Source organism: Silene latifolia, chromosome 1 (assembly GCF_048544455.1).
Source record: "Silene latifolia isolate original U9 population chromosome 1, ASM4854445v1, whole genome shotgun sequence".
Classification (NCBI taxonomy): Eukaryota; Viridiplantae; Streptophyta; class Magnoliopsida; order Caryophyllales; family Caryophyllaceae; genus Silene; species Silene latifolia.
This window is the reverse complement of record NC_133526.1, coordinates 19479982-19494778: the sequence shown is the minus strand read 5'-3', so window position 1 is coordinate 19494778 and position 14797 is coordinate 19479982. Positions and strand designations below refer to the sequence as shown.

At 35.9% G+C, this 14797-nt stretch overlaps 2 protein-coding genes across 2 annotated transcripts; both read left to right on the top strand.

Annotated features, from left to right (window-relative positions):
• The first annotated feature begins 2253 nt into the window (after positions 1–2253).
• Positions 2254–3737, top strand: LOC141600633 (protein LURP-one-related 8). The gene is made up of 2 exons (XM_074420880.1): positions 2254–2875; positions 3221–3737. The coding sequence occupies exons 1-2, from the start codon at positions 2585–2587 to the stop codon at positions 3617–3619; spliced, it is 690 nt and encodes a 229-aa protein (XP_074276981.1). The 5' UTR covers positions 2254–2584; the 3' UTR covers positions 3620–3737.
• Positions 3738–5579: 1842 nt separating this feature from the next.
• Positions 5580–14677, top strand: LOC141600626 (uncharacterized). The gene is made up of 15 exons (XM_074420874.1): positions 5580–5895; positions 6729–6856; positions 7394–7523; positions 7972–8128; positions 8208–8286; positions 9393–9433; positions 10613–10729; positions 11129–11209; positions 11306–11368; positions 11490–11538; positions 11732–11806; positions 13746–13793; positions 13901–13936; positions 14018–14092; positions 14361–14677. Exons 1-15 carry the CDS (start codon positions 5736–5738, stop codon positions 14418–14420), a joined length of 1299 nt encoding a protein of 432 aa, XP_074276975.1. The 5' UTR covers positions 5580–5735; the 3' UTR covers positions 14421–14677.
• The last annotated feature ends 120 nt before the right edge of the window (positions 14678–14797 follow it).

Sequence of the window (14797 nt, the reverse complement as noted above, 5' to 3'; positions counted from 1 at the left end):
ATCCAGGTGGATATTATTGAAAATTTAGGCTTTATTAACCTTGAAATTTAAATTTTCTTATATAAGATTAAATTTTTATGTAGTCAAATCAAGTTTCATATCGGGTTTTGGATTATGTAGTGGATTGGGTATGGATTTGGAGCGGGTATGGATTTGAAAAAAGTATAATGGATCGGGTATGAATTTTAAAATTTTGGATATGGATCGGGTATGGATATGGATCTGTGATCTAATAAGTAAGTGGATCGGGTTTGGATCTTGCAAAACCCGATCCAACCCGAACCATTGCCATCCCTATCAAAAACTAACAAATATATTTCGTTGCAAATAGGAAACAAAATAAGTTATATCCGTAGTAAAAATTGGCGATATCTAAGATTTTAATTTCATTTAGCGATATCATTGGAGTATTTGATTACTCAAACTTACGTGTTACAAATTTGTATTTCTCCAAGATTGTCGCGGTTCAATAAGGTTAATTTAGAACATTACAAATAATTAAATGGTTAATTAAACAAGTTAATTTTTGTTTTTGTTTATCTGTGGGAAGTGAAACATATTAAAACAAAATTGTATGGCAAATTTAACAAAAATAACCCAACGTTTGTTAAGTATTCCGAAAATAACCCAACCTTTTGATTTTAACAAGAATAATCCAACGTTTGCTTTTGTATTACAGAAATGTCCCAACATTTTACTTATATTTCAAAAAATAATAATTTAATCATATATTAATCAATCCATTAACTTATTGACCATATATTTGCATAAGTAATTATATAAAATTACGAAAAAAATATTTAAGAACAATTTAAAGCATGGAAAAAAAATTGCAATTTTTTTATACTACGGTTCAAAATCCCAAAAGGCATAAATGATATGTTTAAAAAGTTGTTTGTTTCCTCAAATCCTCGGTTTAAAAAATCAAAAGTATTTCTCTCATAACTATTTCCACTAATTTAAAATCTATCTTATTTCTTTTCAAAACATTATATATTTGTTTTATAATTAATTTTCCATTGACAAACTAAGGAAATTATAATTTTTCCAGTTTTTTGGTTATGAGTTTTTTTTATATATGATATCACAAAATATACTTTAAAGATTTATGAAACTATTTTACAAATATTATTTATCAATATTTGGTAGAAATTTGTTTAGTTGAGATTTCGGGATATTTATGTGACAAAAATACAAAGGTTGGATTATTATTGTTTAAGTTAAAAGGTCGGGTTATTTTTAGAAGACGTACCAAAGGTTGGGTTATTTTTGTTAAATTCGCCTTGTATGCTCCTATAATTTTCGCTAAATTATGTAAAACTATAAATTGTCCTTTCTTTAGTTGTAAAAAATCAACCCTTAATCTTAATTAATAATTAATATACTCCGTAAGGACTAATGCTCAAAGACAATGGCTATTGGATGAGGGCACTCCACCGTCCAACTAGCATATTCTCTCTTTTTTTTTTTGACTTTCTATAAAAAAATTACTCCATTCCAATATTTATTTATATTTCCCTTCAAAAAAAAAATATTTATTTATATTTATTTTTCTACAAATAAATTATATATAATTATTATATCAAATGAAAATCGACTAAATATACAAACTAATGATCGATTACATTATAAATATTCTGTAAGTAAAAGGTTAAACAAATAACTAAGATAACCTTAAATAACATTAAATTAAAAGTACAGTTCATTTATACAAATAATTTAATTGAAAATGTCTTTTTATAAAATAAATCTAAAAATATCATACTTTAACACGAGAACTATACTAGTTACCTTGTTAATGTAAAAAAAATGACAAGTGATAAGTAATTAAGTAGTGAACAACTACAAATAGAATTCTAAAAAGTATACTTTCTTAGACTTTATCAACTCTTTTGAGTTCTATAAACATAGCTAATATTCTTACCTATTTAATGTATTAGGCATTCAGCTAGTCTTTAAAATAGAGGTATCAATTTTAATAATAAAATAGGTTAAATATCATTTTATATAACCATGGTATATAAGAATTAAGATAAATCTTTATTTTGTCAATATATTTTAATTTTGTCTCACATTGACATACTTAATCTGTCTTAAGTTTAAGCCAATATCCATCTCAAACGAGAATTTGTCTTCCATATTACTTCACATTTCCATCATATTGTACTATCTACCTCTCTTTCATGGGACCATAAATTCCACCCAATTCCTAGCACATGAATAAAGTAGTACTCCATATATATGTCAACTACACACATTGCTTTCTAGACACAAAAACATAACAGTCAATACACGCGCATTTTTGCACACCTTGCTAATTAAATTGCGTACATATAGCTACCACATTTTGGTTCAGAAATCACCTCATTTGCCAACCTTTTTTTTTGTTTATCAAACGGAGAAGGGCAAATAAAGGTCGTGATCTCGGTCACAAACTTGAAATTTCGATAAATTTTCATTGTAAAACATCAAAAAAATTCTTCGATCACCACAGGAACAGGTTTTAAAATTGTATTTTCTGACTCTGTCATTTACGGTAGCATAGAGAAGTTAATTACCTTAGTTTTGTAAATATCCAACCAGAATGACTAACAAGGTACATCCAAATGCGAGTTTCAAAACAAGTATCGTTTCAGATTTAAATGCCTCGGCCGCCCCACGAGTACCTATCGAATGTACAAGTTCTACCGGCAAGGGTGGTGGTGTTGCGTTAACGGTGTGGAGGAAATCGTTGCTACTTAATTGTAAGGGTTTTACAGTATTTGATGGAAATGGAAATATTGTGTTTCGAGTCGATTGTTATGTTGCTGCAAATAGAGGAGAGATCGTTCTTATGGATGGTCATGGCAAGGCTCTTCTAACTATTCGTCGTAAGGTACGTATATTTTTTAGTACTCCGTATTCATTTTTTGTAGACAACCTTATTATATTTCCGAGTAGTGGCGGATCTTAAAGAGATTTCAGATAGGTAGTCATAAAATTTATTGGGATAAAAATAATCTTAACCTTGTAAGAATTTTCTTATTATGAAAGTTAATTAGATTTTTTATGGTATTAGAAAAGTCACGAGGACGATTTTTGATGTTCTGATACTTTGAACCCGTGTTATGAATGACAAGTACAAGAATATAACGTCACGACTTTATCTTCTAAACTAGCTTAATTATATAAAATCGAAACTGAAATGAAGGCTAATACAATTGCCATGTTGTTTTTTCAGAGGTTAAGTTGGGGAGATAACTGGCTAATTTACGAAGGCGAAACAACCATTAATCCAAAATACTTGGCGCAAAAGCAAGGTAATTTTTTGGTTAATGCCAAAACCATGAGCTTGGCTCAAGTGCAATTAGTACCAGCTTCAAGCAAAGCTCCAAAGACGAAGAACAACCGCGCCGACTCGATAGCGTACCATATCGAAGGATCATATGCTCAACGAAATGTAATGATGTATAATAACAAGAGACAATGTGTGGCTGAGATCAAGAGAAAAGAGGGACCAAATGGTGTGGCTTTAGGTGGAGATGTGTTTAAGCTTGTTATTGTACGTCCTGGGGATATTGATTGTTCCTTGGCCATGGCTTTGGTCATTCTAATTGATCAAATGTTTGGATCGACCTAGTTTCTTTTTCTTTTACTGTTTATGTATGTATTCGATTTTTATAAGATGAGAAATGAGGTTTCGGTTTAAGAAACTTGTACATTTGAACAATGAACTTTTCAGAATTGACACTGGAAAATTTGAATTGCCTTAATAAATTTTACACTCCCTTAAGATTTAGGCTTTTTTCACCTTTTTAGATACAAAATAAGGGAAATTGAAGCGAGGGGGATAGGGGACGAGAAAGAGGGAGAAGTAGAGCTCGCCCATGTAGGCCAAATCGACCATCACGTTACATTGGCCCAATTTTCACCTGGCCGCATGACCCCCTTCAACTATGGTTGGGCCCGTGCTAAAGTATTCAAGCCCAGCCCACCTGGAGTCCCGGGCCCATTAAAGAATAAAAAACAAATAAAAAAAATTAATCTGGGTCAAGCTTGGGCCATAGATAAGAAACCTAACCCTCCTACTTGTTATGGGCAGGCTGGGACTCAGGCTAGCCCGACCGGTTGGCTACCTCCAGGGAGAAGGGGGAGGGGATTGAGATCGATGAATTAGTAAGTTTTTTTTTTCCCAAAGTCTTTCATACACTTATTTATGTATTTATTTATTTTCATAGAGGGTTATTTTATATAACCAAATACGCCTTAGCTAGCAAAATATTGTTTTGTGGTGGTGACTCACACCATTTACACTTACCAAATACCAACTAAACCAGGGACTAGTATGGGCGAACTCATGAGCCACTTTATTATAATTCCTACGCACAAAAGAAAAGGAAATTAACTCAAACCATTTACATAACCCACAATATTGTCGTAAACTAGAATGATGTCAGTGTCATGTCACCGCGGCCAAGCTTGTGTTACTTCGCATCATCGATCATAGTAGCACAATCGCTTTCTAGTATCACTAGAGGAGTTCATATGTCAATCAGTCCATTGAACTCATTCCATTCCGCCTGCAAAAAAAAAATATTACAAAGGCCTAACCCACTAACTTATCTCACACCCTCTTGTCCATGGGCCAAACGTATAACGTGAGCCCAACCCTTGTCCAGCTCAAGCCTGCATTTGATCACCTCTATGAAAACCTTTTTATCCCGCCTTCCCACGCTTCTTGTAGCTCGTAAAAAATTGTCAATGCTTCCGCGATATATAGTTGTGTCCATCACTCCCTTCGCTTGTCTCACCTTAGCGCACTCGACACTCCCCTTCATTCCTACACACATTGCCCCTACCCCAATCCAACAACCTCACCAATTCCCACATCGACATTGATCTTGTTCACCTCTCTCACCGGTTTTATCCATATCATTGTCAACTCTCATAATGTCCTCTCCTCTAACTTCTACCCCCTCGTCCCTCTCATCTCCCACCGCAGCTCCCTCGTTCCCCTAACCACAATGTTTGACTTATATTCCTAACCCTCAAAAATTGCCTTGTTTCTTTTTCATATCGCCCAACAACCTGTCATAAATTTCGCACATTCCTTTCCCTAATTTCCCTCATAACCTCTTCCACTGTTCCACATATTCCCTCACTCGCTTAAACCTGTTCACCGAAGACGCCTCCAAACCCAAACCTACATAGACCAATTCTAACAAGTAAAATTAAAATTCAACACATAACAAAGAAGAATAGAACAATAGGTCTTGGTATAGACGGGTGGGGCGAACAAACGGGTAAAGACCTCTAATAAAATGGGTAGGGGGGACAAGGTAGGGCACCTCCCATGTGCTTCCCACTTTATGGCAAATGGGTATTTTGTGAGGGGAAATGGTATCCGTCTATACGTATAGACGGATAGTGTCCGTCTATAATGAGAATTTGTGAGAATAGAATTAGTATGGAATGAGACACGTGAGATCTTGACGCATACGAGTAACAACAACCAACAACAAAGGTAGTAAAGAGAGATGCTTTTTGGACATTAGGTACAACAAAGAAGCATATACGATATACTCCCAAACCTAAACATCCTTGTAAAATAATCAAACCCAAAAAAACCCAGTCCCTCTATCTCCAGGTCCCCATCATTTCTGTTACTTTTCCACATTTACACTCCACCGTCATTCTTCTCTCTCCGCCGTCTCAACCACCGCATTGCCGTTATCGACCTTACTCTACTCATTTTAATGGCGTCTACTGAAGGTTTAGTTCCAATTACCAGAGCTTATCTATCTTCTTACTATGATAGATATCCTGTCGTTCCACTCTCCGATGATGTTGCCGCCATTTCTTCTCAACTTCGTTCTTTAATCTCTGATTTCTGCTCTCAATCTTCCCTCACTCAAGGTTTCGTTTCTTGCTTTTCTTTTTTCTTTTTTTGCTAATTTTGAGTATTATTTTTGCTTGAATTTGATTAAGTTGTTTGTGTGTAATTGGCGTTAGTGATGAATTATTCATTTGCCTAATTGTTATTGCATTCGCGGCAGTGATGAACTCAAGTGCTTACTAATTCGGAGTATTAATTTGTTTTTAATTAATCTTTTTCGTTTGGATTGGCGTTAGTGATGAATTACTAGTGATTCGGAGTATTAATATGTTCTATTTTTGTTTTCAACTCATGTTCTTCGTGTGCATTGGCGTTAGTGATGAATTCATTTGTCTAATTGTTATCGTATGAGAGGAAGGAATCGTGGTAGTATTTTTACTAATTCGGAGTAAGAATTTGTTTTTTAATTGGCGTTTTCCGTGTGCATTAACGTTAGTGATGAATTAATTTGTCCAATTGTTAGCGCATTAACAGTGGTGATGAGCTGATGAATTTGTTCCTACTAATTTGAAGTACTACGTATATTTTTCAAGATTTTAAGAGTTATTGATTTTTTTTTGTTTTTTTAATTGATGTTCTTCTGTGCATTGGCCTAGCGATGAATTAATTTGTCTAATTGTTCGAGAATTAGCGGTAATGATGAAATAATTTGTCCAATTCTTAGTGCATTATCATTTATCAGTAGTGATGAATTATGTTGTTACTAAATCGGAGTTTTATTTTTGCAAGATTTTTTTAAAAATCTATTGTAGTTTGTGTTGGAGATTAATGCATTGGCGGCAGTGATGAATTAGTTTGTGTAATTGTTAGTGCATTGGCGGTTAGGCGGTAACGGTGAATTGTGGTTGCGCAGATGAAAAGGTTGTGGCAGACGAAGTAGATCGCGAACCTCCGCATAAGATTGATGAGAATATGTGGAAGAATCGAGAGAATCTCGAGGAGATCATTTACTTGCTGGATAGGTCACAGTGGCCAGCTACGGTATTAACTTAATTCCGCACCCAATTTTCATCGTTTTTACTTTTATGCACATGTATATCTGGTAGAGGCGGTCTGCCACAATGTTGTTGATCCATTCATGTTAACGCGACACTCGATTTTCGTGGTTTCTGTTTGCAAAAGCATGTTTACGAAATGTAGTATTGTGTAATGTTTGATGGATCACTCCGGAAGGCCTCACGTTTCACCCCTTGAAGGATGTCTTATCCTCATTCCTTGTATTTTGGCAATAATTTTGTTGCTGCACTCAACTTTGTGGCTTTTGTATACATATTGGAATGGTTTTATCTACTGGATGTCGTAATACTTGAGCTGATTGATAACATTCGTATGTCAGGGTACGAACTCAGTTTGCATGGTGAATATTCTATATACTCCGTATTATAATTGCACTAGTTTGAATGTTGTTCTATAACTTTTATGTAGTATTTGGATGTTAATTCTGTAATTCACGTGGTTGATTCAAATATCAACAATTTTTATTTATTTTTTTGCGTGTTATGTGCTCTGTTCATACAGCTTCAGCAACAAGCAGTAGAAGATCCAGAACTTGCTCCTGCTCTTGACCAGCTGAAAGATAAATTTGAAAAGAGCTTAAAGACACTGCAGTATTTCCAAGCTAAAAATGCTGATTTTGTGTTCAGTACAGGTTAGGTCTTTTCTTTTCCTTTCGACACTTGAGTGAGTTAACAGAGTGTGATACATGTTTCTCTCAAATTCATGACTGCATAGTAAGTTCAATACTTGATAGAGTGGGAAACATGTGTTTTTGTCAATTGATGGAAGTTATTTACCTTACTTGCATAAGGCATGAAGATCATTTTAAGAACTATTGAAAAGTTTGGAACCGTAGTTAATTATCCCATTGGATAGCTAGCACGGAGATGTACTTGAAATATGAGGAATGTTAGTTGGGCCCAAAAAGAAATTACTTGCTGACATTTATTTCCGTGCGGACGAAGATCTTGTTTTTGTGTGTCCATGCAGAGTTGCTGACCACAAGTTTTTTTCTTGTCTGCTCAAATTTGTTCTGAGATTCCTTACTTTTCTTGTTTGTTTTCCCCTTTTCACGCATCTCTCGTTGGTTTATGCTGTAGTCATGAGCTATATGCCTCAAGACTTCCGGGGTACCTTGATTCGGCAACAAAAAGAACGCTCTGAGAGGAGTAAGCAGGCTGAAGTTGATGCGTTGGTGAAATCTGGTTGTAGCATTCGTGATCGATACGCTTTGCTGTGGAGGCAGCAAATGGAAAGGTAACCTTTGCCCCCACCCCCCCGGCCGCCTCTGCGTTTATGCTTTAAATATACAGGTTCATGAATGTTTCTCTTTCAGGCGGAGACAGTTGGCCCAGCTTGGATCTGCAACAGGTGTTTATAAGACTCTTGTTAAGCACCTAGTAGGAGTACCACAGGTGGGTATGATTATGTAATCTCTCTCTTCATTCTCCTTGAAAATTAGTTTTTAGCATGTTAAATTTTGTATCTTAAACTCAAGTCCTTATTTTTCATATCTAATTCAATGTGTTCTATCCTCAATTGCTTCAAGACGGACCAATCATAATGTTCATTATAAGCTTAGAGAATGAGAATGAAATAGGCTTTGGTTGTAGATTTGTGTGGTTGGTTTTGCGGGGTATTTTGGAGGAAAAGCATATTTCTGACATGGTATTAAGCTTTTGTGTTTTGAGAGGATGTATAGGTGGTACCAAGTGCTACAAGTGATGCCCTCTTTTATGTGGATTACACTTCCGTGTCATTACATTATACTCTCTTCTTTTCGCTCAATAAGCACCATTAACTTTGGCCACAAAGATTTGGACCTAGAGGGAGGAGAGAGAATAGGGATGGTTGTTTGATAAGCCCCATTTTGACTTTTACAAGTGGGTCAATTTTAGAGAAAATTAGGCAAGGGTTCTGAATGGTTGAATAAGGCGTGCTTCCTAGAGGAAGCGTGACTCAGCTGTTCGCTCATGTCTCCATTATTGTGCGACTGTGTTTACTGAATGATGTATAACTGTATAACTGATAAGCGATAAGAGAGGAATGTGCATACTGAGGCTGCCTGTGTGTTGTCTGACTGACTTGAGTCAGGGGAAAGTTAATAACTGAAGATATGAGATCTGAAAGCATGAGGATTTTGTATAAGATGTGAAACTTCCAGTGGCTTCTATGATTTTTGTTAAGATGAGAAAAAAATTAGCTATAAGAAATGCTTATGTAACTGCCAATGTCATGCACAAGTGCTCTACTAGTGGATGAAAATATAGAAAAATTATCGAGGAAATATATTAGGTTTGGGTCGATTGATTGCCGTTCTCAGGGAAACGATAGGGTTTTCAAGGGCGTTATAGCTAAATCCAGTAAGCCACAACGAAAATGGACATAAAGAAAGGTGATGAGGTTCACTTGTCTTGCTTTAGTTAACGCTGTCGTGCCTAAGTCGACCAAGTCTTTTGTTTTGCTTCACAGAAATTTCACTTTGACTGGATCATTTCATATAATTTATTGTCTTCTGTAGGTCCTGCTGGATTTTATTCGACAGATAAATGATGATGAAGGGTATGCTCTTTTATTCTCTTCTACTTTCTTACCCTTCCATGCTGTAAATATTTTTCCTCCCAGTTTATTTAGCAAGTAACTTTAGTGTAAGACTAAATATGGCATGACTATGTCAGGACAGTCATGGACTCTGTTTAAATGGTTTTATGTTTGGTGGTGATCGTTGAAATATGTTGGACAAGGTGACAATTAGTCTGATGCTCTAAGCCTGCAATCTGTAGTGAGTTCTTTCCCAATTGGGCTGAATTTCTCTTCATAACCTCGCTTTTTCTAGTTTCTACTTTCAACTTAAATCGGGGATTACTGGATTAGTGTCTCCTCATAACCCTTCTTCCCAGTTTCGACGATCAACTTAAATGGGGTTGTGTGTGTCTCTGTAACCCGTCGGTTTTGGGTTTCACTTTTCAACTTAGATTGGGGAATGAGACTAGCTGGCATTCAGCTTGCGTGGTACTTATGGTAGGGTAAGGACGTAAGGTCAAAGGTTCAAGGAAGAATGAATAATTTATTCCAAACATAGTTTGAATTGACGTGGTACTTATGGTAGGGTAAGGTCAAAGGTTCAGGAAGGATGAATTATTTATTCAAACATAATTTGAATTGACATAATACAAGCTGTGAATTAGAAAGTAGTTGAAGCAATTCTCCTGAAAAATGTTACATGTTCTATTGGAGATCGTGAAAAGAAACCATTTTCTTTGTAGTGAGCTTGCTAAATTCCTTTTTGTACGCTGTTTGAGGCTGCGGTGGCTGAGTTAGTCCGGCTGCCTTCGTGTTGCATTTGTTGTTTATGAAACATGTGATTGGATGTGAAAGAAACGTCTTTTTAAGCTAGATGTTATGTCGGATAAAGTTATTACCTTGGCTTCATTATCTACCGTGTTTGAGGCATCTCCAGTGTCTTTACCCGGTTTTCATGATTGGCCGTTGGCACTGCATTTATTTTAGTTGTATTTATCTGGTGATATATTCTATTTTTTCATCAAGAAATTTTTGAAATTGAGAGGTAAGACTGTAACCCTTCGTTGTAATTGCCTTGCTCAGTGGGCTGGTGTGGTAGTTTTCTATGCCATTTCTTGAACTTCTTATGAGTTATGACTGCCTTTGGCTTCTGGCAGTATTGGATATGAAGGTCCCATAAAGCAACCTGAATTCAGTTGTAAAGTTCTGTCTCAACAGGCCCATGGAAGAGCAAAGGCAGCGTTATGGGCCACCATTATATAGCCTTACGAAGATGATTCATACCATGCGGGTTTTCCTCTTTTTACTTTGGGCCTGTGTCGGTGAACAAAAATTGTGAGATATTCGTTCCTTTCTTCCATTTGTTTCCCCAAACCCTTTATTTGGTAGGTCTTGCATATTGCTTCAGATCTTCCTGTGCCTCCTCCACATGACTGTTATAATGTACTACATTCATCCCATTTATATTGTCTCCATTTGACCTTAGTCATCAACTTGTGTAACTTTGACTGACATTTTCTCTCTATAATGATAACAACGTTTAAGAACGATAGTATGAAAATATTTGGTTTGACATATCATACCTGACATAATCTTTTTTATCTCTACATATATTTCGATGAATGGTTGAAGTTTGGCCTGTGTTTACATTAAAGTCAAAATGGGACAATATAAATGGAGTGCAGGGAGAATTTATTTCTCTTACTTACCATGTGGTGGTTGTTCTGGTAACAGGACTGCAGATCAATTAAATATCTTGAAGCAAGCTGCCTACCTTTATACCCGTGAATTTGAGAGGTTCATTGTTTTTATTGGGTAAATCTTCTCTAAACTTTTCTTTTAATTCGTGTTTTCAGTATATTGATGATTTCTTTGATTTATCAACTAATTAAACGCCTCTTCTGGTCTTAGTGAGGTGTTCGCAAATTCCCCTTTCTTCATATCAGCAGATGAAGCAGGTGCCTCAGGATCAAGGTTTGTTTCTCCTCCGTTTGCTTATTTTGGGATAGCTCACTATATGCAGATAATTCAGACTCCACATTGAATCTTACCTATTTTTTTAACACTGAGTCTTGCTTGTCTGTTTCGGTGACAGAAATGATGAGTACAAAGAGATAACAATTCCTGCTGGGAAAACTCACGAGGTATGTTGCAGTATTTCCTTGTAATATTCTCTCGAGTGTGAAGTGTAACTGCATGTAGTATGGACTATGTTGGTTATCGGTGATGTATGCGTATTTAACCCTATATTGCCTGCTACAACAAAGTAACAAACCACCTATAATTGTTGTCATGCGGTATATGCATGTCTAATCTTACTGTTTTTTGTTCCCCTAGGTGGTTTTGTCTGTGGACTCTGTAAATTCTTATATAGCCTGGGATTTTGCTTTGGAACAAAGTAAAATGAAAATGGTATGATCGGCTCATGAGCTTGTTTTATTTACTATAGTACTCTTTTGTGATTCCCTGTTTTATTGCGCTTTTGTTTGTATAAACACAATACTTCCATTTTTTTAATCTAAAACCCATTGTATACATTGAAGGCAGTGGCATAGCCATCTTTGGATTACTGGGGTCTTGAGATCCTACATGTCTTTTGAGAAATGACATTTTTATGTTGCTAATTGTTGCTGATTCAATATTAGTTTAGTTTAAAGACCCGATCATTAAAAGATACTCATGATAATGAGTCTAAGAATGACCCCACATGCTGGAATTTCGTGTTCGACCATTGGTAGAAGGTCAAAAAAATCAAAAGCCTAGGACTATTTCTGTATACGTTGGCAAATAAGAGTTAGCAACGAGTATAAGCATGTCAAATTAGTAGCTTATGGCATTCTGGATTGGAACCAGTGGCAAATTACTTCTGTTATTTAGGGTTCTTTGGTAAATTAGCATTTTAAACTTACAAAGTCGTCAATCTAACACACAAGAACAAGATATGTTAATGGGTAGTCTTTTCACAATGGACTATGAATATGCTGCTTAAGTGTCATATTGATTGTTTCTATATAGAGCTCAATGTTTTGTTTATGATGGGGTACTCTATCCAATTCCCCACCCCAGGGCCCAGTTAGCATGTTAGATGGTAAAAAACACCGAACTTGTTTGTTCAAGCGTATGTCAATGTGTTTTTGGATTCTCCTTTGAACTAAGCTTCACTTTATTGAAAATTGATGGTTGGTACATAAAGTAATGTAGTGAGGATAACATTTTTTTCCCCAAAAAATGCTGTCTCTGCGTTTCTCTCATTTGAGTGGACATTTTAAAGAAGTGATAATGTATTATGTATACCTGAGCTCATGTGCTGACTTCCTTCCAAGGCTTCCATTATAATGACGATGAAATCTGTCTTTCCATCTCCTTTTTGCTTATTCATTTGACCCTCTTCAAAATAATGCATAGACAGGAGTCAGCATAGAAGCACTGCGTTCTGATGTTCTCTTTTTGCAACTGGTTTTCTGTATCTAGACTGGTCAAGCACCATTGACTTATAAAGACAGATAAGCACCATGTACTTAGAAAGTAGGAACAGCACCATCAGGGCCGAGTGGGGCTCTTTACATGAACCCACCTTGACCATGGGATTAGCCAGGATTCCGCACCAATTTTTTTGTTTCTTTCATATGCAATTTTCATTTGTTTTTGTCTTATGTTGGTTAATCTGTGAAGCTGATTGTGTCATAAAGAAAAATTTGACATGGTAACAATAAATCATGAAATTCCGCAAATTTTTTTTTAAACAAACGTACTACTTGGTGATTCGGAGGTAACTGAGCCAAATGTGATACCCATACCCGATTTAGCCTTTAGAATGTAATGTATAATAAGTATACCGCAATACGGCCTAAACCAGACAAAAACTTGCCTCAAATATGAACACTCCCCGCTTAAAACAATTAAAAATTTTACCTAGTGCTCGTTAATGTTAATAAAATAGATGACTTAAATTGTTCCTTTGGACACTTTCGAATGTGTTTTTGACGTAGGTATATGACTTTATTCATCATTTTGTTAGACTATGAACGTTTGAAAAGGTTGTTGAGGTTTCTATATCACTTCCTTTAGGATAGATTCACTATTTTTATCACGGGGTAGCAGTTGGTAAATGACATCTGGGTTAGGGTTCAATTGGAACTAGCCTTTAATCCCGAGATTTTTCTTTTGTTTAAGCCCCTCCGACCCTGTCGGTCAGGAATTCAAGGATAAGGCTGCCTACCTTCCTCCTGAATTTTGCCTACGCAGGAGCCTGCTTTGAGACATTAGGGGTGATAATCATCTAATTCTTTGCTTCTTAAGAATTATATTTGATACTCGTGCTTATTTGTGGGCTTCATCTTGATTTATACAGGATGTAGGATTTAGTGTGGAATATACAAACCCTTCTGGCCAAAATATAGTAAGTGGTTAAACAAGTTTTTCTTTAACATGAATTTGTTGAAAACTCCCTCGTAAAAATCAACGTCTTTAACCTCAGACTAAAGTGTTCTCTCTTCATTGTTGCAGCTCATCTTGCCTTATCGCCGCTGCGAGTCTGATCAAGTGTGTGACTTTCTGCTTAATTTCTGTGGGTTTACCTTATCCTAGTGACTGGTTTCTGTTTCTAACAATTGTTGAATTCAGGGTAATTTCTGTACAGTCATGGCCGGAAGTTACAAGTTAATTTGGGACAATTCATATTCAACTTTTTTTAAAAAGGTACGACTGACTCTATGAGTGACTGGTTTATGTGTCTTTCTAATCTTTTGTGGTGTGGTCTGTGGATATGTTTACAAGTCATATTGGTTCATGTTATTCCGACTCGTTTTTGCATGCTCAAGTGTAAGCCAAAAACACTTTCTATAATAGCGTGGACATTCGCCATACTTCCACTCTTAGAACAAGTCTGAGCAACATAGATGATGGTAGTTTATTAGTCTCTCTGATTGATTGGTGAATTACAAGCTTGTTCGTTGCTCATGTGTAGGTTTTGAATTACAAGGTGGATTGTATACCACCCGTAGTAGAACCATCACCACAACAGTGATTGAGAATTCACTGAGCATTTGGGTGAAATGGGTTTCTCAGCCTCGGGACTGATCTTAAAATCTCATTTCGTCTGCTGTATATCGGAAATGGTAGTTCTTTAGTGCTGTGTTGTATATTAATACAGAATAGGAAACACAATCCCTCCCTCCTATCTTCAAGAATGTACAAGATGCTGATCGTTTTTTCACTCGCAACATAAGCCCAATCATTCTGTGCGCTCGCTCTTGGGAGGAATTTAACCATGTACTATTTCGCTATTTTTTTTTTTTTTTTTTTTTTTTTTTTTTTTTTTTTTAAGAGTTTCATCCGGCAAGGACGACATTGTTTATGTAATTACCATGAGGGAAACCAATATTATTGGCTGTGAACAATTTC